The 23,038-nt window shown below is 39.9% G+C and overlaps 1 protein-coding gene across 1 annotated transcript in view; it reads right to left on the reverse strand.

The window, feature by feature from the left end:
- Positions 1-23,038, reverse strand: part of COL4A3 (collagen type IV alpha 3 chain) — a 92,554-nt gene that overhangs the window by 10,710 nt on the left and 58,806 nt on the right. The window contains exons 27-44 of the mRNA XM_083613677.1: positions 22,683-22,775; positions 21,976-22,080; positions 15,471-15,568; positions 15,149-15,299; positions 14,288-14,401; positions 12,812-12,979; positions 9,606-9,695; positions 8,667-8,801; positions 8,456-8,554; positions 7,835-7,924; positions 7,217-7,356; positions 6,998-7,124; positions 6,196-6,276; positions 4,443-4,541; positions 3,762-3,812; positions 3,318-3,503; positions 2,996-3,126; positions 2,026-2,098 (exon numbers count right to left, since the gene is read on the reverse strand). Of these exons, the coding sequence (XP_083469803.1) occupies positions 2,026-2,098; positions 2,996-3,126; positions 3,318-3,503; positions 3,762-3,812; positions 4,443-4,541; positions 6,196-6,276; positions 6,998-7,124; positions 7,217-7,356; positions 7,835-7,924; positions 8,456-8,554; positions 8,667-8,801; positions 9,606-9,695; positions 12,812-12,979; positions 14,288-14,401; positions 15,149-15,299; positions 15,471-15,568; positions 21,976-22,080; positions 22,683-22,775 (2,031 nt within the window). The remainder of the gene's footprint in view (positions 1-2,025; positions 2,099-2,995; positions 3,127-3,317; positions 3,504-3,761; positions 3,813-4,442; positions 4,542-6,195; positions 6,277-6,997; positions 7,125-7,216; positions 7,357-7,834; positions 7,925-8,455; positions 8,555-8,666; positions 8,802-9,605; positions 9,696-12,811; positions 12,980-14,287; positions 14,402-15,148; positions 15,300-15,470; positions 15,569-21,975; positions 22,081-22,682; positions 22,776-23,038) is intronic.

A 23,038-nucleotide genomic window follows, 5' to 3' on the forward strand; every position in this document is an offset into this window, starting at 1 on the left:
CCCAGCAACTAATTTGAAGCATATTAGTACTGCAATCCTAATACATGTTGAATCTGAAGCAAGTTGCACTGAGTTCAATGTGACTTATTTTCAGGTAACTATGTATAGAAAGGATGGGGAACCTGTGGCCCTCCATATGTTGCTAGACCACAATCCCATCAGCCCTGACCATTGGCCATGCTGGCCAGGACTGATGGGAAATGTCTAGCAACAATATGGAGGGCCAGAGGTTTCACATTCCTAGTGCATAGGATTGCAGCCTAATATTGATTTTGTATCAAATAAATACAACTTGCAGCATCCAATTGATGCTCTGGTGCTCACTACTGTACCCTGTTTAATTGTTTCTCCCCTTAACTTGCATTGCAAGGCAAGCTTCTACATTTTGTAGTGCGTTTAGTTATACCTTGGTAGAAACAGAAATGCAGAACAGAAAAACAACGACAGCTGTAACCTAAAAATTTTTTTTTCCTTCCAGTAGCACCTTAAAGACCAACTAAGTTAGTTCTTGGTATGAGCTTTCGTGTGCATGCACACTTCTTCAGATACACTGAAACAGAAGTTGCCAGATCCTTCTATATAGTGAGAAGGTGGGGAGGGGTATTACTCAGAAGGGTGGTGGGAATGGGTGATTGGCAGATAGCTGTGATGAGCCTGTAGACGACTCTTAACGACTGCAATAGGTCTTACAGGAAAAAGCAAGGGGTGAGAAGGTGAAAAATGGCTTTGTCATGTGTAATGAGATAAGAATCCAATGTCTTTGTTCAGACCAGGTTTCTCCATGGTTTTAAGTTTGGTAATGAGTTGCAATTCAGCAGCTTCTCTTTCCAGTCTATTTCTGAAATTCCTTTGTAGTAATACAGCTACTTTGAGATCTTGTATAGAATGTCCTGGGAGATTGAAGTGTTCTCCTACTGGTTTCTCTGTCTTGTGATTCTTGAAGGATCTGGCAACTTCTGTTTCAGTGTATCTGAAGAAGTGTGCATGCACACGAAAGCTCATACCAAGAACTAACTTAGTTGGTCTTTAAGGTGCTACTGGAAGGAAAAAAATTTTTTTGTTTTGATTATGGCAGACCAACACGCCTACCTATCTGTAACTGGAGCTGTAACCTAGTTAAGAACTGAATGATCACATTCCAAATGCTTCCTATTGCTTAGCTCAGAGGCTCATTTCCAAAGCAGCTGCACAGCAGGATACTTAAAAAAGAAAACTTTTCCCTTAACTGGCCTCTGTCCAAAGGCAAAGAAGAAAAAGAAGGAGGGATTCATCCTACTTAGTCATCAGTGGCAACTAGTTCTTTCTACACTGCATTGTTAGGAAGGCAGGTAGGCACAAACCTTGTCTGCCTTTCAACTGCTGGCCCACGCAAGGAAGGGAACTCTGGCAATATCGTTCCCCAGAAACAGTTCACCTAAGGAGTGGAACTGCAGCAATACGAGGAAGCATGTGAAGGAGACAAGGCAAGGCCTGCAAGGATGACCCAGTATAACCAATCTGGTGCTCCTGCTGGTGGTACACCTGTGCAGCCCCAACCTCACCAACTGCCTCGCTCCTCCTGGTAAGCTGTAGTGAGTGACTCCACTGCTGGGAGGCTATTGTTGCAGCTCTGCTTTGCTGGATAAGCTGCTCCTGCCATTCTCTGCATCCTCCCCCCCCCTTCCTGGTCCTGTTTCTCCTCCTCCTCATTTCTACTGCCCTTTCTAAATCAGTGTCAATAGTAAGGAGACGGGAGAAGCATCCTGCACTTGCCTTGCATTCTCCCCCTGTACAGCTGTGTGAATTGGGGAGGGCAAATGAATGAGCAGCAGAATCGCTGCGTAAGGTGGGACCCATTCATAGCTGCTTGCCCAAGGCCTCCCAAAACCTGGAACCTGCACTGCAAAATGCTAGCAACAAACCAACCACAACTCCAGAGCTGCCACCTTTCTACCCCTTATTCTATGGAAGAAGCTCTGTATTCACTGCATGTCAGCCTCTCTTTTGTATAAAATAACAAGGTGCTTTACAAAGTTAGTCAAATACCTTTGATGCCTGGGAATCCTGGAAAACCAGGTTCACCTCTAGGACCTTGATAGCCAGGGATGCCTTCAATTCCCTGTAAGTCAGAGAACGAGATGAGAAAAATGATCTTGTTTCAGTACCTATACACAAGCTAGACTTGCTTGTTGGTTTTCAGCAGTTTCTGTGAGCAGGGAGTGGATGGAGGCAGAGAAAGGCAAAATGAGACAACAGTCTGGCTGCAGGGCATTTGCAGGGGAGAATATGGCAAGTTCATGAGTTGGTATACAAATCTTTTTTCACTTGCTGATATCCCCTGTAAGTGAGAGAACAGATTTCTGTATCAGACTTCTATTGTCTCAGCAAAAGCAGGGTTACAACTGGTTGCATTTTGTGATAATTTCAGGTGGCATGTCTAGCACCACCCAAATTCTTACTGTTCCTGGAAAGACAGTGTTGCTACAAGATTCTCCTGCTGTTAGAAAGAGACACTGTTGGCAAAATCAGTAACGATTTTGAGTGGTCTGCTATTTCCCCAGTTATTTAGTAAGGCAAATATAGCTGAATTTCAATCAACAGCAGATTAGCCAAGAGGCAGATTTCTGAATAAGTCTCAAAAGTTGAAGCATTAGAGTGACTAGACTTAATGAGAGGAGAGCTTCTTTTACTGAAGTCCTCAGAGTTAAAATGGTGCTTTCTGGGATAAGTGTGAAAGACTACAAACTAGATATTCCCCTAATTGTTGATAAATATCATGGCATTGATAAAATAAAGCACAATATCTCATTACTGAAATATGCATTTGTTTAAACGCACCAATAGCTGTATGATATAAAAATAAGTGAAATCTCCTAGGTGCCTACACACTGATGCTCACATCTCATTTTTCTATTTTGTAGTAATTTTGTTTTGGTTTCTTTGCTAAAATGTGTTGCAGCCTACAACCAAAGGTTAAAATAGTGAGTGGATAATTAAATGTAATTATTTCACTTACTGCTGGCCCAGGTAGACCAACGTCACCTTTAGTTCCTGGCGGGCCTGGTAAGCCATCATTTCCTCGAACACCTTTATTTCCTTTAATACTATAGCCAGGGAGTCCAGCAGGTCCTGGAATACCAGGGACACCTATATCGTTTTAAAAAGGACATAGTTTTATAATACATACAACAGGAAATTGTTTTTATACCAGGAATTGTGTGGAATTCAGAGAGGCATAACCTACATTATAACTGAAAGTGAGACAGCCTAACTTGTTAAGTATTATCTCACAGTCTCTATTTTACTTGTGTTAGGTATGAAAAAATAACAGTTCCTACCTGGTTTTCCATCAGGACCAGGGGGGCCTCTGTTTCCTTTTTGGCCAGCAATTATTGCACCTGGTTTCCCGGGAAGTCCTGGTTGTCCAGGTAAGCCTGGAGGTCCAATTGGTCCCTGGTCTCCCATACTACCTTTAATGCCTGGTGGCCCTGGTATACCAGGCACCCCAATGTCTCCTTTGACACCTAGGCAGTATTTAAACAACCATTAGGTACAGGTTAGTCAACTTTAATATACTTTTAAAGAGACATGACACATTTTAGGTGCATGGCAACCAAAATCAAAAAGCAATAGACAAGTAACATTTTGAAGTAAACTGGTTTACTCTGCACTTAAGCAGACAGAATTAAGCTCGTTTTAAGACTTACAGTTCTGACTTTCATTCCCACCCCCTCAAAAAAAAAAAAAAACCCCAAAAAAACCCCACAACAATTTAATTTTACCTTTAGGACCAGGAATGCCTGGAGGACCAGGAATTTGCTGTCCTGGAGAACCTGTATTCATAATTGTTTTCATTACAAATGCAGAACAAAAGTACAATACAATACATTACAATAACAGGAATAGAAACGTAGCTGAATGCAATACTGAAAGTCCTTATTTCTAGGATTCGCAAACATATATCTATCCAGTAACAAAGTATTTGCTCATATTTACCTGTAACATTACTGCATTACACATTCTAGCTGATATTAACCAATGTATTACTAGTTCTAGGTCTTATTCAGGATCCCTCCTTTCAAATACTCCAAAAGTGCAGCTTTAGAAGCAAATGGAACGTCAGGCTCAGTTATCTTCCCCAATATTTTCCTCTTAACAAACCCAAATAACTGAAAAAGATCTGTACCTAGCAGCTGACATCTCCAGTTATTATCATCCAAATCACTCCTATTTGTGTGTTGTTGTTGTTTTTAAAGCATCAAAACTGAAACTTTTAGTAATTCTCAAACTGCTTTGAAAACTTGGATCAATACATTACTTATTTTTAATCTGCATTAAAAGCAACAAAAAGTTAAAAATGTCAGTGCTTTTCAACAGTATAAATTTTGACATGGCATGAATTCCATAATGACCCCAAAATATTAGAAGATATTGAAACAGAATGAACATTATTAATGGGATACCTTGTGCTCCCTTCTCTCCTGGGGGTCCAGGGATACCATCCTGTCCTTGGTTACCCTTCTCACCGGGTGGTCCATCATCACCCAGTAACCCAGGTGAACCTGAGGATGATGTTGAAAATTTAGCCTTGATGAAAAAATATGTTAGTTTGTGGTTGATGGTTTTATTATTCTTAATATGTGATTGTACCAGAGATGCTTCTTATAGTTGATATCAATGGATAAGTTAGAATGACAATTTACGTTATAATAATTTAAAAAGTTACAATATTATCAATTAATTACATTGTCATATTAGGTTTTGAAATGATCTAATATTGGAGCGTCGTTGTAGTGATGTGTTGATCATTCACATATTATTCATTACTTAAATGTGCATGCCACTCTTAGGTCCAAAGTGGCTCACAACACAGTGAAAAGAATGGGAAATCTCATGTTTTCCTATTGTGAGCAGGAGAGTGGCCCTGCAAGGATTAATGAGAGGCTTTTGTTGGAGCACTTCATGGTATAGGATAAAGCTGCCAGGAACTGTGCTTTCCTATTCCACAGTAATCCACCCACATTTCCCATGGCACCAGTGGGAGATAGGTGATCAGCAACTGTGGTTGCTCCTGTGCCTCCTTGTTGTTGGTATCATCTGCCATTATCTCAAGAGAGCCAGTGTGGTGTAGTGGTTAAGAGCGGTAGACTTGTAATCTGGTGAACCGGGTTCGCATCTCCGCTCCTCCACATGCAGCTGCTGGGTGACCTTGGGCTAGTCACACTTCTCTGAAGTCTCTCAGCCCCACTCACCTCACAGAGTGTTTGTTGTGGGGGAGGAAGGAAGGGAAAGGAGAATGTTAGCCGCTTTGAGACTCCTTAAGGGGAGTGAAAGGCGGGATATCAAATCCAAACTCTTCTCTTCTTCAAGATGAAGGAGAGGTGTAGGCAGTAGGAAGTAGGAAGTAGGAAGGAGCAACTGCTCACCCACCCTTTCCCTCTGGTCAGTACTGAGGCTTGTGTCCAGAGAGAAAACCTACATGACATATAATCCACCAAGCGAAATGTTATCAGTGAAATATGGTGGCTCAGAGGCAATTTGGCAAACCTCCTAGTTTGACATTTTGCCTAGCACTGCAAAAAGAGAGGGGTGGGTATGAGTATGTGTGTTTGCCTCAAGCTGCACAATACAGGGCAGATGGACTGCATGTAACTTTCTGGGTCACAATTTGCTGCTCTGCAGCTTAACTGTAGCAGTCAGTTTCATAGGATCACAGAGTTGGAAGAAAACTTCTGGTCATCTAGTAGCAATCCCTGCTCAGCGCAGGGCTTGTAATGCAGCATGCAAGTGATCCATTCTAAACAATGTAAGTAGGAAAAGACAGCTGCCTAGCTTCTGGTTAAATACCTCCTGCAAAGTAGAGCCCACCATGGAAAGTGTGTACATTGAAAAATATAGGTGAGTTCTAGAATTGGCCAGTACAAATTCTTGCCCACCAGTGGGAAACCTCAGTGGTAGAGACCAGAAGAGATGAAGCAAGAGATGAAGTATAAAGAAAAAGCTATGAAAAACTAAAACATTGTGGATTGCATCCAACTTTACACTCGGAATAGAGCCATTGATATAAATGAACCTATGTTAGTCTATTAACTTAAATGAGTCTGTTTTGAGTAGGACCAGCATTGCTTATCATCCACTGATTTTTCTTCAACAGTGAGAAAAACAGGAAAAATAAAGACAGAAAAAGAACTACAAGTAGGCAAACAAGCAACAGACCTGGAGAGCCTCTGATGCCATTTTGTCCTGGTAATCCTTTAGTGCCTTTAATACCATTACTGCCAGTAGGTCCTGATTGTCCTGCAAAGGAGAGAGCGGGAGAGAGAAGAAATGCAACTTTCATTTGTGAATGTTTGCTCTTTATACAGCTAACACAGAGACCATTACTGAAGCAGCTCCATCAACTTCAGGAAAAATACATTACTCCCAATAACAGTGCTCTCTGTTCTGAACTGTGCTGTACTGAGCCCTGCTTATCTAAATGAGAAACCCAGGATTTAATGGAGCCATCAATAGTAGAAGAGTCTATTTTGGATCACTGAATTAACACACACACCACTTTGTACCTCTTTTGCACAATGGGTTTTCCTTCCCCCCGATTTGATATTCAGTTGTGCAACCAGCTGCATGGGAAGTTATTACCTATTTCAGCTTTGTATTAAAATACCCCAGGGAGAACCTGTGCTGTATGAGTGAAACAGCATTACTGAATAATATGATTTGCATGGCATTATACTGTTTCTGTTAGTGTGCATTCAGATGGAGCATCAATCACAAGCCACAAGGGCACTGTTAATGATTCCTAGGATGATTGCTACTGGTTCAAATGGCAGTTCAGGGTCAAGCAGGAATGGCATCAGTTGGCAGTGTTTGAAGTATTTCCTGTGGCACAAAATCCCCAGGCTAGCTGGTACCTTTTCCATAGAAAGAAGCTGCTTACAGTAGTTGCAGTTTTAGTTCACTTAGAAATTATAGTCCACTCTTAACGCTTTGCATTGGTGCCTAAAAACACACACTTTACCTGGAATTCCTGGTAAACCAGAGTCCCCTCTGTTTCCAGATAGTCCAGGTTCTCCAACAAGCCCTGGCCGGCCTGGTGATCCACTTTCACCTTTTCTTCCTCTTTCTCCTGGGGGACCTGGATCACCCTAGCAAGCATCAATGGGAAACAGGATCATGGTAAATAACAATCAAACCTATTAAGCACAGCCTGGACCCATGGATCTATTACTTTCTGTACCTCAGGTCCTGGGTCCCCAGGAGGTCCAGATCCAGGACAGGCTGGTTCTCCTTTATCCCCTGGAATACCAAGCAAGCCAGGTGGCCCTGGTATTCCTGGCGACCCAGGCAAACCAGAAGAACCTCGTTCACCTTTAGAACCTGCAATGGCATAGACATGGCTATCAGAATAGATATTTTAGATTTTTTTAATTTCCCAAAGAGCGGAAAAGCCACCAAACCAAAACCAAGCCAAGTAATGAAAATATAAAATGAGACTGAGTTATAAGCAGCTGTATTATAGTTTCACCCTTCCACAAAGACAACTTTACACACAGAGAGAGAGAGGGAGAGAGAGAAAGAGAGAGATTCTTTTTCCCTCTAAGTAAAGGTATATTCAAGACAAATACAGGAAGAACTTGAAAAATAATGAGTACTGAGTATTTTGGCCTTAATAAACTTATTACGAGCTGTGCTGTTCCCCACAAAAACCTGTGAAACACCATTCCCCATTTATGCACAGCTTGCTCCAATTCAGTCCTTACAAATGCATTAATCACTAAATTCAGCTATTTGTTTTTCAGGTGGCTATTACAGTACTATTCCCCTGATGACTATTCAGATACATGGGTAAAATCACCTGGCACTCCCATGTCCCCTCTGTCTCCTGGAGCTCCTGTCAATCCCTGTCCACCAAGAATTCCTGGAAGTCCCTTGTCTCCTTTGGAACCTGAAAGTATAATCAATTGCACATATTTTGATGCACTTCAGGATTAGGTGGGATGTCATGGATCATTATCCAAAAGAAAGAACAGTGTTCTTGGTTACTCTGTTCTACACCTGCTACTTATTGCCCCTCAAAGTGTGACTACTCCTACAGGGAATATGGCACTGCTCACATTTTCCCAAGCTGTCCGAATGTATCTCATAAACATGACATAATGAGTGTGTCCTAAAATTAAGGTGCAGCTGCTACTGAGTTTCATCAAGTTTTAAAAATAAAAGATTGGGCATTGAGTTTTTAACCATTTAATATTTCAAGTATGTTTCACCATGTATGAGAAGTCTCTGCAACTGTTCATTCATCTTATTCTCCATTCAACCATGAGCAAGCGCATAACCATAGATGATTATGGATGTATTATTCCTCACATAACTCTTGTATTAACTAGCTCTTGTCTTAGCCTGACAAATTACTAAAAGAAGACTCACATTATTCCATATATCTGATACAGTTTAATATATAAGTAAGTCTATATACCTGGCGGCCCTGGCATTCCTGGTAGTCCATCAGGACCTATGCATCCTTTCAGACCTTGCTCTCCCTTTTCTCCCTTTAGTCCCAGTCTTCCAGGAAATCCTACAGCAGCAATGACAGTCAGTATCACCATCACTCTCATTTTAAAAATATAACATGATAATTGTAATGGCATTAAGCTGGTTTTAGCAGTAGTAGTAACTGCTGCATATACCTTTCATTCCTCTGTCTCCTTTATCTCCGAAACTCACTTTGGACTCCGATGTTCCAGGAGAACCTTTATCACCTGGTTCACCTTTTTCACCTGAGGATCCCTTTCTTCCTTTTGGTCCTGGGAAGCCAGGAGAACCTGCAAACGAAAAACAAAACAGCTTTTATTATTTTTTCTTCTTTGCAGTTGCAGCACTTTGTCTATTACTTCAAAAGCTAGAAGAAACTTGGCTTGCATTTGGAAAAGTAATAGCATGACACACATTTGGCCAATGAAACATGTGCAGGCCCTCTTTCACATTTACAGAAACTCATGTGTGCCATTTACAGTTTTAGCTTTGAAATGTTTTACCAAGGAGACCATGAGAATTTTAGAACTTATACATTGTCTTATCCAGAAGTCACACTAATTTTGGCCCTTTGTCCTATCTCTGGCCTGTGACTGTAATAAATTGATTCATTCATTCAGCCCTTTGGCCTTTAATACTCCAGCACCAATTAACAGCCAAAAATAATCCAAATCCAAATGACATGCAAATCATATGACCACAAAACACTGCTAAGCATTGACCTATTAGTTTAGTTAGGAGCAGGATCCATGCTTCTTCTCTGTTTGTTAGGGCTTGAAGGAGGGACTGTACTGAATGCTGCCATAAGCCTGGAAGGTCACAGGTGATAGCAGCCAAGCAAAGGAGGCTTACAAGTGAAACGGCCACAGACAGAGTCTCTCCTGGACAGGCAAAGATAGGGCAGGTTTCTTTTTTAAGCAGAGGTCAGGAAAGTAAGGACCATGGACAGTTCTCAGTGGGTCCTCCTGGAAGGAATTTTTCCTCCTATTGCAGCTATGGAGGGATGTTGTGTCAGGAAAGATCTGACAGGGTGACAATGTGTACTTATGGCTGTATAAATAATGAGCAGATAAGAGAAGTGCATTATCACTTACCCCTGCTGCCACGGATACCTGGATTTCCAAAGACGCCAGGTAGCCCGGGATTACCTACAGTGCCCATCAAGCCTATTTCTCCTCTTAGACCTGTGGGAAGTGAGCAAAACAGAATACTGTATTATTCAGAGATTGTGCATTCCCTATTGCCTGTGTCAGAGTCCAGGCAAAATGAGTATTTATCTATGCATTATCTACAGGCTTAATACCATGCCATCGCCTTAATTTGATCGTACCGGTCATATCTATAAACCTCCTGCAGAATAAAATGGCAAACAAGTGGTACTAATAAAAAAAATTTTTTTTCCTTCCAGTAGCACCTTAAAGACCAACTAAGTTAGTTCTTGGTATGAGCTTTCGTGTGCATGCACACTTCTTCAGATACACTGAAACAGAAGTTGCCAGATCCTTCTATATAGTGAGAAGGTGGGGAGGGGTATTACTCAGAAGGGTGGTGGGAATGGGTGATTGGCAGATAGCTGTGATGAGCCTGTAGACGACTCTTAACGACTGCAATAGGTCTTACAGGAAAAAGCAAGGGGTGAGAAGGTGAAAAATGGCTTTGTCATGTGTAATGAGATAAGAATCCAATGTCTTTGTTCAGACCAGGTTTCTCCATGGTTTTAAGTTTGGTAATGAGTTGCAATTCAGCAGCTTCTCTTTCCAGTCTATTTCTGAAATTCCTTTGTAGTAATACAGCTACTTTGAGATCTTGTATAGAATGTCCTGGGAGATTGAAGTGTTCTCCTACTGGTTTCTCTGTCTTGTGATTCTTGATGTCCGATTTATGTCCGTTTATTCTTTGGCGTAAGGTTTGGCCTGTTTGTCCAATATAGAGAGCTGAAGGACACTGTTGGCATTTGATGGCATATACAATGTTAGACGATGAGCAATTAAATAGTCCCGAGATGGTATGTGTGATGTTGTTGGGGCCAGTAATGGTGTTGTCCGGGTGTATGTGGCAGCAAAGTTGGCATCTGGGTTTATTGCAGGCTCTGGTGCCAGTGTCCGTGTTACGTCTGGTTGTAGTATTATTGTGGGTTAGGAGTTGTTTAAGATTGGGTGGTTGTCTGTAGGCAATGAAAGGTCTTCCTCCCAGAGCTTGAGAAAGAGAACTGTCATTGTCCAGGAGAGGTTGTAGATCTCTGATGATGCGTTGTATGTACTGTTTTAACTTGGGAGCTGTATGTGATGACTAGAGGTGTTCTGTTATTTTCTTTTTTGGGTCTGTCTTGCAGGAAGTTCTCTCTGGGTATCTGTCTGGCTCTGTTGATCTGTTGTCTAACTTCATCTGCTGGGTATTTTAGTTCTAAAAAGGTTTGCTGTAGATCTCTTAGGTGAGAGTCTCTGTCTGTAGAATTGGAACAGATACGGCTGTAACGTAGTGCCTCGCTATATACAATGGACTGTTTGGTATGTTTGGGATGGTAGCTAGAGGCATGTAGATATGTTTGTCGGTCAGTTGGTTTACGGTATAAGGTGGTGTCTATGCGTCCATCCTGTATTTTTATAAAGGTAAAGGTACCCCTGCCCGTACGGGCCAGTCGTGTCCGACTCTAGGGTTGTGCGCCCATCTCACTTAAGAGGCCGGGGGCCAGCGCTGTCCGGAGACACTTCCAGGTCACGTGGCCAGCGTGACGAAGCTGCTCTGGCGAGCCAGCACCAGCGCAGCACACGGAAACGCCGTTTACCTTCCCGCTATAAAGCGGTACCTATTTATCTACTTGCACTTAGGGGTGCTTTCGAACTGCTAGGTGGGCAGGAGCTGGGACCGAAAGACGGGAGCTCACCCCGCCCCGGGGATTCGAACCACCGACCATACGATCGGCAAGTCCTAGGCACTGAAGTTTTACCCACAGCGCCACCCGCGTATTTTTACACCCGTGTATTTTTATAGTAGTGTCCAAAAAATGTATTTCTTGCATAGATTGATTCATTGTTAGGTTGATTGTGGCGTGAAAATCATTGAATTTCTGGTGGAAGGTGTCCAGGGTCTGTTGACCATGTGTCCAGATGATAAAAATATCGTCAATGTATCGCAGGTACAAGAGAGGTTTGAGTGGGTAGGAGTTTAGGAAACGTTGTTCTAAATCTGCCATGAAGATGTTGGCATACTGTGGGGCCATGCGGGTGCCCATTGCTGTGCCGCTGATCTGAAGGAACAGGTCATCACCGAATTTGAAGTTGTTGTGGGTAAGGACAAATTGGCAGAGTTTGGTAGCAAAGTCCGCTGTGGTTTTATCTGAAATGGTGTTCCTTATAGCTTGTAAACCATCGTTGTGTGGGATGTTGGTATACAGAGATTCCACATCCATAGTAGCTAGTATAGTGTTGTTGGGAAGATTATTTAAAGATTGTATTTTCCTCAGAAAATCTGTGGTGTCACGTACATAGCTGGGAGCACTGATGGCATATGGTTTCAGAACAGAGTCCATATAACCGGAGACACCCACTGTAATAGTGCCAATACCTGAAATGATGGGGCGTCCTGGATTTCCTGGTTTGTGTATTTTAGGTAGAAGATAGAAAGTTCCTGGTTGAGGTTCTGTTGGTGTGTTGGTGAGGATCTGTTCTTGGATGTGTGGGGGTAGCTCCTTAACAATCTTGTTCAGTTCTTTTTTGTATTCTTGTGTGGGGTCTGAGTCCAATTTTATGTAAAAGGCGGTATTGGAAAGTTGTCTGTGAGCCTCCTGAATGTAGTCAGTTTTGTTCATGATGACGACAGCTCCACCTTTGTCTGCTTCTTTAATTATAATGTCTGGGTTGTTTCTGAGATTATCTATGGCTCTCCTTTCAGCATGGTTTAGATTTTGTTGTAAGCGATGGTGTTTTCTGGTCACATCTGTTTGGATTCTGTGGCGGAAGCAGTCAATGTACAAGTCCAGTGTGGTATTGCGTCCATCAGAAGGGGTCCATGTGGAGTCCCTTTTTGTGTAACACTTTTTCGGTGGTAGTTGGTGGTCAGTGTTCTGTTGGGAGGGTGGTTGTTGTTCTCCAGTGGGTTGAGAGGTGTTGTGTTGTGGAGTTGTTGCTTGTTCTGCTTTGTCTTGTTGTTGTGTGTGTTGAAAATACACCTTCAGGCGTAAACGGCGGGAAAATGCTTCCAAGTCCCCGCAGAACTGAATCATGTGTGGGGATTTGGCAGGGCAGAATGACAGTCCACGTGATACTAATAGTGTGTTACTTTCCCTTCAAGAAATACTCACCTGGTACACCTGGTACTCCTGGCCTGCCAGGTTGTCCCGTGATGCCAGGAGATCCCTCATCTCCTTGTGGGCCAGGTAATCCAGGCAGCCCAAATGGTCCTGGAAACCCCGGGATGTCCAGTCCTGGAAAACCTGGGTCTCCTTTGGCTCCTAGAACTCCACGTTTTCCTATGATAACAGACACATTGAAATGACCATTATGTGAAAATGTTCCCTGCCCCCCCCCCCGAATAAGGTTGTGATCTTGAGGTCAAGAACATATTTTGTAAGAAGTAGTTTTACAGACAAGGACAGCTAAGAAGTACAGCAAACTGTATACAGAGGGATCCTCCAGATAACTTGCTAATTTGTCGGTGTAAAGCTTACACAGAGGTTACACTACATCTAGAGTTTATTGAGCATTTGTTGATTTGTTTGCAGGGAAGTTATATAACAATGAGCATTCATCCCAGCACAGAAGCTATACATTTTCCCGTTAATATTTTATTCATCCCACACTTTTCAGCGTATTTCCCCATCAGTTTTACAAGCTTAAAAATCAGTTTTTGTTTTAAAGTGGATTTGCTCGACAGACCACTTTAATCTACTTTAATTGTGGCAAATCTAAATATGCAGTGTCACTTGAGTCCCTCCAGCAGAATAATGACAATTGAACTCATCCAGAGTCTACTAGCAAAGCCATTTGAACAACGACAATGACAAAAAACCCTTTCGGGTCACTTTAAAAAAGAAGAAAAAGTAAATCTTATTTATTTATTTATTTATTTATTCATTCAATGAAATGTATATACTGCTACATGGTAGCAAAATCTCTAAGTGGTTTATCATAGATATTTAAATTATCAATAAAAACAAAAATAATTAAAAACATTTTAAAAGGAATTTAAATTAACAGTGAAATTAACAGAGAAAAAGTATCTATGTGACTGGATATTTTGTATGCCTATATTTTTTTCTGGGTTTTTAATTCAATTTCAGGTACCATCTGCCGGAGACTTATGCAGAAGATATAACCCGAGTTAAAATATTTTAGGTCTTAATCCTAACTCCACTTACCTGGGAATAAACCAATTGAATTAAATGGGGTTTACTATTAGGTAGCCAAGTATAGGATTGTACTTTCATTATTTTGCCCCTCCCCTGCTCAACAAACCAAACCTAAACTCAATAGGATTTTATTTGAAGTATCAACAATGTTATTAATATGAATATATTCTCAAAGAGATATCATGTCCCTTTTGCAGAGAGGACCGTGACTGCCTACAATATACTTGTCTAAGATATCCTATGTGAAGAAAATGAGACAGACAAGTCTGTGGTTTTGATGAGCACTGTTCCAACCCTTAAATCAGTGAAGTGTGCTTCATGACCTTGCTTCAGGTATTCAGAAGAGCATGTGCTGGCTTAGAGTAGAAGTGTGTGACAATATGTACTTCATTTACTGCATGAGTCCCAATTATTTTGTGTAATGCTTACCTGGGGGGCCCATTAATCCACATAGACCTGGTGGGCCTGGTAAGCCAATAAGACAGTCACCTATTTTTCCTGGAACACCTTTTTCTCCTGGAACTCCAGGGGACCCAGGTTCTCCTAAAAGATAGTATTGATAGCATTAAGGTAACTTAATATCATGTGACGAAGGGCCCCGTTTTACAATGAGTTCCTTATGCTTCCATTCTTTCCCTCCCTCTTCTTTCCATTTCATTCTTCCCCTCCCTCTTCTTCCCCCCCCTCTCTCTGTCACACACACTCCAGAACATACATGCATCCACTTCACACATTTAGTTTACAGGTGTGGAAAGCTGTAGCGGGGGTGGGGGGGCAGCACTCTAATGACCAAGTCCATTTGGCGACAGGCACCTCAGTTTGGAGAAAAAGCAGTTTAACAGGCACCTGGTTCCTTCTCTCCCCCCCCTTCCGTCAGACTAGAGACCTAAAAGTATTCAACTTAGACTAGATATATCTGGCCTTTTCAATTGCCTAGTATGCCAGACCCATTTCTTTTAAGTATGGCTTGACTTGGGGTTTAAATCTCTGCACTTCCAGGGCAGCCACCCAATCTTCAGATAAGCCACCACTAAAGCTGTGGTCCTGGCCCCTCATTTCACCATGCCTCTTGTAGCAGCAAGGAAGGGATGAGAGCTGAGTGCACAGAGAGTTGGCCTTACTTCTTCAAGGATACCTTCTGTATCCTCAGGTTGCACAAACTGAACATTGCTCAAATGCGATGGAACGGGGAGATATAAGTTTCTTCAATGAAACCTCCGATGAGTGAAATTTCACAATGTTTAGTTAATATGTCAAGCAGGCAAACATTTTGCTCAAACTATACTCTACCTCTTGGCCCATCAGCACCATCACGACCTCGTTGACCTTGGAGGCCTGGAAGTCCTGGGAATCCTCTTTCGCCCTTCTCACCTGGCATGCCATCTACTCCTGGTGAACCCAGTCTGCCTTGTTGTCCAGGTATAACTGGGCCCGGTTCACCCTAAAACATGGAGGAAATAATAGCAATAAATGTCATGTCTCAAACACTGTAAGTAAAACTTAATTTTTATTTCTTAATATTCTGAGCATTTCTTAAAATTCTTAAAATCGTTAATGCTCTTGCTGATTAGTAGAACCCATTAAACTCAGTGGAATTAGTTTGCGAACCAACCTTTTCTCCAGGAATTCCAAGTTTTCCAGGGAAGCCTGGTTCCCCTAATTGTCCGGGACAGCCTGGTGGCCCTGTGGGTCCTGGAGACCCTTTATCTCCTACAAAGTGGAGGGGAAACAATGTTCAGTGATATAACACAGGCTTTTGAAGGTTTGCAATAAGTGGGTATGTCATTTTTTTTAGGTTCTGACATTTTTCTTGCTAATTAAGTTAGGAATCTTGCAACTGATTTTTTTTTAATTGTTAATTTATGGTTAGATTTTGTTGTCAACTGCCTTGAACTTTTTGAAGAAAGGTGGGATGCAAAAGTTTTGAATGAATAAATAAATGCAGCTGTTATAATATGCAAAAATTGAACACGAATTTAATTTTTTAGTGCAATTTTTATTGTCTGAAAGACAACAGAACCAGAAAAAAAAAGCAACCAAGTAACTGGAGAGCATCAAACTAACATGTCTTGTCAGGGCAAGGATTTGTGCTTGTTCAATAGGACTTTCTCACCTCTCTTTCCACTGTGCATGCCCACTGCCCTCCCCAAATCTGCACTGGACAGTTTGAGGGATCCCATAACAGGTTTAGGGATGTGTGCAAGGAGGGGAGGGCAATCCCATGGCACAAGCAGAACTCCTTGTGCTGGTGAGATATGCCTCTCAGTGCTACAACCCTCTGTTCACTTTTACAACAGAGTAATGGAAGATGCTATTACAGCACCAGAAGTACAGTATGTCAAAACAAATGAAATTTGTATGCATGTTACTTTTAAAGTCAAATTGACAGCTGTCCTCTGTTTTGAAAATGCATGGTATAGTTTTACTGAAGTGCTCTAATGAAGATACTATATGTACACCATGGGGAGCCAATATGGAACCCTCCAAATGTTGTTTGACTACAACTCCCATTATTCTTCATCACTGACCTTGTGGGTTGGGAGTTGGAACCCAACAGCTTACAGAATCCAACACATTGGCTACCACTGATGTCCATGATAATACAGATCTAACTAAGTTTTTTCTCTCTCTCTGAAGTTCTCAAGGACTTCATAGATGATTATTTATTAAATTTCTCATTTGTTTCATTACTTCGTTTTATTCTCTCTCTCTTTTTTTCTTTTTTCTTTTTTTATTTTCAATGCAGAATCATAACAAAAATTACAAACATTGAATCCAAAATAATACTATACAAACAAAACTCCCCGGAACATATAGGGAAAAAAACAGAAAACGGGGGGGGGGGGACATTATCATTACGTACATAAACACAAATTGACTTCCTTTCTTTGTTCTGAGACTTCAAAAAATTTACTCTTACTGTATTGTTGTGTCTAGTTAGATTACTTCCACCTTGGTACTTTTTTTTTTTACACCATTTTTCTTTTTCTTTAACCCTGTAAAGCATCATTCATTACATACCGATATACTAACTCCAGAACAATGTTTTTTCATATACTCTTTAGCACAACCCCATTCTTTTAATAATTTCTGGTCCGATTGTCCCCTTATGTAAGCTGTGAGTCTTGCCAGATTTATGTATTCACAAAATTTAATTTGCCAATCTTTCACTGATGGAATTTTTCTGCCTTTCCAGTTTTTAGCTATAAGCATCCTGGCAGCTGTTGTTGCATAAAGGAATACTTTCCTTTGATTTTCGGGGATATCATTTGTAATTAGACCTAAAAGGAATGCCTCCGTTTTTTTCCTGAAAGATATTTTAAACATCTTTTTGAGTTCTTCATAGATTTCATTCCAGAATTGTTTAATAGGTCGGCATTCCCACCACATGTGAAACATTGTTCCTATTTCTTTTTTACATCTCCAACAGGTATTCGATTTTAATTTGTAAATTTTAGCCAATTTTACCGGAGTTAAGTACCATTGGTACACCATTTTCATAAAATTTTCTCTTATTGTATAACATGCCGTGAATTTAATATCATATTTCCATAATTTCTCCCATTGGTCCAGCCAAATTACATATCCTATATCACATGCCCATTTAATCATAACTTCTTTTACTTCTTCATCCTTTAATTCCCATTCTAATAATAAATTATACATTTTGGATATATATTTTTTTGAGTTTTGTAATAATACTTTTTGTAATTTTGATTCTTCTTTTTCAAATCCTATTACTTTATCCTGGTTGAATATTTGTGCAATTTGGTGATATTGTAACCATGTGGTACAGTATTGGGTCACCTCATCGTATGGTCTTAGTTTTAATTGGCCCTGTTCTTCCTTTAGGAGCTGCTGGTATGTTGCCATTCTTCCTATAGTATTTTTCTTTTTAACCGATATTACTTCTAGCGGTGAGACCCACCATGGGGTTTTTGGTTCTAACAACCTTCTATGTCTCACCCAGACCTTGTATAATGCATTTCTAATTACGTGGCTTAGAAATTCTTTATGGACTGCCACTTTATTATAAATTAGATAGGCATGCCAACCATATCTGTTATTCCATCCCTCCAAATCCAAAATGTCACTGTTATCCAATTTGATCCAATCCTTGATCCAAGTAAAGCATGCTGCATCGTAATATAGTCTCAGGTCTGGGAGTCCAAAACCTCCCCGCTCTTTTATGTCGGCTAATAATTTATGTTTGATCCATGGCTTTTTGCCTTGCCATATAAACTTTGTTAGGTCCATTCTCCATTTTTAAAAACAATCATCTTTAAATATTATGGGAATCATTTGAAAAAGGAACAGAAGTTTTGGTAAGATATTCATTTTAATAGCCGAAATTCTACCCCAGAGTGTTAATTTCAATCTTGTCCAAGTTTCCATTTCTCTTTTTGTTTCTTCCCAATTTTTTTTATAATTACCTTCAAACAAATTTATATTTTTCATTGTTATTTGTATACCTAAATATTTCACTTTTTTTACAATTTGTAATCCAAATTTTTCTACCAGTTCCTTTTTCTCTTGTTCTCCCATGTTTTTTACTATTAGTTTCGTTTTTTCTTTATTCAAAGCAAAACCTGATACCCTTCCAAAGTTTTCCATTTTTTCTAGAGCCTTTGCTATGCTTTCCTTTGGATTTTCCACCATTAAAACTAAATCATCTGCAAATGCCCTTATTTTGTATAATTTCTCTCCTAAGGATATTCCATTTATTTCTTGATCCAATCTGATTTCTTGATTTAATATTTCCAAAACCAAAATGAATAATAAAGGTGAAAGTGGGCACCCTTGTCTGGTGCCCTTCTGTATTTTAAAATAATCAGTCGTGTCGTTATTTATTATTATATTTGCTTCTTGTTCATAAATTGCTTTTAACCCTCTTGTAATTTGGTCGCCCATGTCCATCTGGTCTAATAATATTTTTAGAAATTTCCATGATACTTTGTCAAACGCCTTTTCCGCGTCCACAAAAACAAAGGCTACTTTCTTACTTGGTTTCATATCTAAATACTCGATCATATCAATCACTGTTCTTATATTGTCACTCATTTTCCTGCCTGGCAAAAACCCTGCCTGCTCTTTATTTATACAATCCTGCAAAACTGTCTTTAATCTTGTTGCCAATATTTGTGCATATATCTTGTAATCATTATTTAGTAATGATATTGGTCTATAATTGGTTATAAACTCTTTATTTTGTCCTTGTTTTGGGATTACTACTATGTGCGCCTGTTTCCAGGTGTTGGGAATCTTCCCGTCTTCTAATATTCTATTTAAGAGTGTCTTCATAGGTGACACTTTTGCTATTCAATGAAGACACTTCATAGGTGTCTTCATAGGTGATAATAGTGGTTCCTCTAATTTTTTGTAATGTATTGCGGTAAGACCATCTGGGCCTGGGGATTTTCCCAGTTTCATCTTAATTATCGCTTGATGAAGCTCTGTTGTGGTTATTGGGGAGTTTAGCTCTTGAATCTTTTCTTTCTTAATTTTAGGTATATCCTTTCCACATAAATACTCTTTTATTTCAACTTCTGTCTCATTTCCTGTTTTATATAGCTTATTATAATATTTTGTAAAACACTTTTTAATTTCCTCAGGGTTATCTAAAATTCTCCCCTCTTCCACTATTTTATCAATCAGTTTTTCCTTTTGTCTCTTTTTCAGTGGCCAGGCTAGCATCTTTCCGGGTTTATTTGCAAATTCGAACGACCTTTGTTTCATCCATTTAATATTGTCCTCAATTTCACTATTTAATATTGCTGAAGCCTGGGTTTGTAATATTTTTAGTTTTTGGTTTATAAATTCATTTTTTGGTTGTTTTGCTAATAATTTTTCATTTATTCCTATTTCTTTCCTTATTTGTTCTAGTTTTTGCTCTCTGTTTCTTTTCCTTATTGCACTTTGTTGTATGTAAAAGCCTCTTATGAAAGTTTTACTTGCATCCCATATTGTCCTGAAGTCTGTATCCTGTTCTTTATTTAATTCAAAAAATTCTTTCAGTAGTTCTTGCGCTTTTTTCACAATCTTTTTGTCATTTAATAATCTTTCATTAAGTCTCCATCTTTTATTAGTTTTCTTATGTTCCTTTAATTCTAATGTGACTGGGTTGTGATCTGTAATAATTTTGGCCTGTATTTCTGCTTTTTTAATTTTAGTTGTTAAGTTACTTGATACCCATATGCTGTCAATTCTGCTGGCTGATTTTTTAACTTCCGAGAAATGTGTATACTGTCTTTCTCCTGGATTTTTATATCTCCATGTATCAATCAAATTTAAGTTTTCTACCATCTGAAAGAAGGTGCCTGGGAGTCTGCCTTTTTTTGATTTTCTTTCTCTCTGTGTCCTATCTAATTCTATTGATGTAACACCATTTAGGTCTCCCATCAAAATAATTTCCTCTTCTATAAATTCCAGTAAATTAGCTTCTACTTTTCTGAAAAATTCTGTTTTGTTACCATTCGGGGCATAAACTCCTACTATAATTAAATGTTCTTTACCTTTTGTTATTTTTACCCCTAGTAATCTACCCTCATCATCCTTAAAGATTTTTTTTGCGTCTAGTTTAGGGTTCACATAGATCACAATTCCCCTTTTCTTTTTTACATCTGAGGATATAAATTCTTGACCCAATCTCTTGTTTTCTAAAACCCTTCTGTGGTTTCTAGTCACATGGGTCTCCTGCAAGCATATAATGTCCCATTGTTCTTTCCTCAATACATGTTCTATTTTATTTCTCTTCCTCTTATCATTTAAACCGTTAACATTCCAAGATATAATTTTTAGATTCATTAATTTTTATTTATTATCTACAATGGTTTCGTTGAGTAAATAAAAAAAAGGAAAGGAAAAAAAAGAAAAAGAAAACTCAGAAATTTTAGGATTTTGATAATCTGCTTCTTCCAGTCTCTCCCCCCTCCCCTTAGTACGCGCTTGTCTCTCTATGCTTCTTGTGGTGTCTGCGTTGTTTCCTCTCGCTCCAATGTTGGGTCTCCAGTTAATTCTTTTTTGTACTTCCTCCAGAATTTTCCCAGCTCGTCTACTGATCTAAGAGTTTTTCTTCTGTCCTTATATGTGAAGGTGATGCCCTCAGGAAATTCCCACCGGAATCTAATCGAATTCTTCTTGAGTGCTTCTGTTGCTGTCTTATAATTCTGCCTTTTCTTCAGAATTCTTTTTGGGATTTCCTTAAATATTTTGATAGGCCTATCGTCTATTACTAACTTCACTTGTCCTTTTTGATGTAATATTTTGTCCTTTAAAAGTCTTGAGTTGAAAAAAATTAAGCAATCTCCTGGCCCTTTATAAGTGTCCGATCTTTCTGATTTGATCCTGAAAATTTTATCAATATTCAATAGCATCTCTTCTACTTCTACTCACAACCAGTTTGCAATCTCCTGTGATAGTTTCTCTTGAATTTGTTCATCATGAGTTTGTGGGACGCCTTGGAAGCGGAGGACCATCTCCTTCTGACGCATCTCCATCAATGATATATCATCTAGCAGCTCTTCATGGGCTCTCTTTAGGTCGTTTATTTCTTCCTTCGCTGAGTCTTGTGATTTTTTAATGTCCTTATTTTCCATTTGCAATTTCTTCGTCATTTCCTCTTGTTTGGTAGATTTACTCTTAAGTTCTTGTACAGATTTATCCAGTTCTTTATTTTTAAGTGAGAGGTCACTTATTTGTGTTGTTAGGTCTATTATTAGCTTTGAGTTTTGTTGGATGTTGCCAACTAGTATGTCCAGCTTATCATTCAGGCTCTTTTCCATCCCCATTATAAGGTCTTTTATGTCAGCATTGGGGTCTGTTTCAGCTGTTGATTGTCTTCTCACTTGTAGTCCTGACCCAGATGTCAGTATAGTTTGGTATTTTTTAGAACCCATGTTTGTCTTCTTCCTTTTGGTTCTGATCTAGATATCTTTATTTCAAACCAAGAATATATATATTCCTAAACTTTGAAAATGCTCTGTTTATAGTCTATAATTTGGTCTTTTTACCTGTTGGGATTGAAAGTCAGTTAAGATTCCGGTGGTTTTACCCTATGTTGTTATTAGTTCATCTCAAATATTTAATTTTTTTCCTTCAAGAAAAGACAAATATGTTACCTTTAATGCCAGGATAGCCAGGAAATCCATTTTCTGAAAAGCCAGGGTCACCTTCTGGTCCTGGGAGGCCTGGATATCCACGTGGCCCTCTGGATCCAACACTACCTATCAAAGAATGCAAAGTACTTCTGGCAGCAGTATCAAATGGCAAGCCACACTCTATCTAGAACAAAAACTCAGGGGGTTGAAGGGTCTTCCCTACAAACTGGGGCTAGAGAAACTAAAGTACCTGCCTGGGTTTTTTTTCTCCATCAGGGATGTGTCTCTCTCCCCACTCCCTACTGATTGGCTCTGGTGAGTTGAGTTACAAGTTATACAGGAATTGTGCCTAAAGCCCTCTCTCAACAGCGGCCAACAGTGCAATTTTAACTATGTCTGCTTAGAAGGAAGTCCCACTGAGTTCAATGGGGCTTGCCTTCCCAGCTAAGGGAGGCTAGGATGCAGCCTTAACCATCCATGTAAACACCCTGCATAAGGGAATTAGTCAATCCTGGCCACTCGCCTACAAAACTAGAGCATCTTTGCTCCTTGCTGTCAAGATTTTGCTTGCTTACCTTGCTTGTTCTTTCAGCCTCTTCTGCAGGTTGCTACTTTGCGTAGTGGCTGCTGCTTGACCATGACAAATTGCAGCCTTTTCCCTTTTTGTGTGTGTAATATTTTAGAAGGGTCAGTTTGACAGAAGTCCAGCTTGAAAAGGTAGCTCTCACCTCTTTCTCCTTGTGGTCCAGGCCTACCATCTGGCCCTCGAAGTCCAGGAGGTCCAGGAATTGCATTTACTTGACCAGGCTCACCTTTAGGACCTTAAAAGTGTATAACAACAAGAACACAAACTAGAATATGCCAGTGGTTATTTAAAGACAGCAGCACAATGAAGTTACACAACTTCGGGGGAGGGGGTTAGCAGATTTGTAGCTCCAAAATGGCTGATAAGCGCACTGCAAGGAAACCCAGCAAATTAGCTGAGTTTTTCAGCAATCAGATGACTAACTGAGCTGCATTGAACTGCAGAAAAGTAGGTGGATATAAACCACAGTTAGCACAATCACAACAGTAGTGTTGTCTG

This window comes from Podarcis filfolensis (genome assembly GCF_964270895.1).
Source record: "Podarcis filfolensis genome assembly, chromosome: 5".
NCBI lineage: Eukaryota > Metazoa > Chordata > Lepidosauria > Squamata > Lacertidae > Podarcis > Podarcis filfolensis.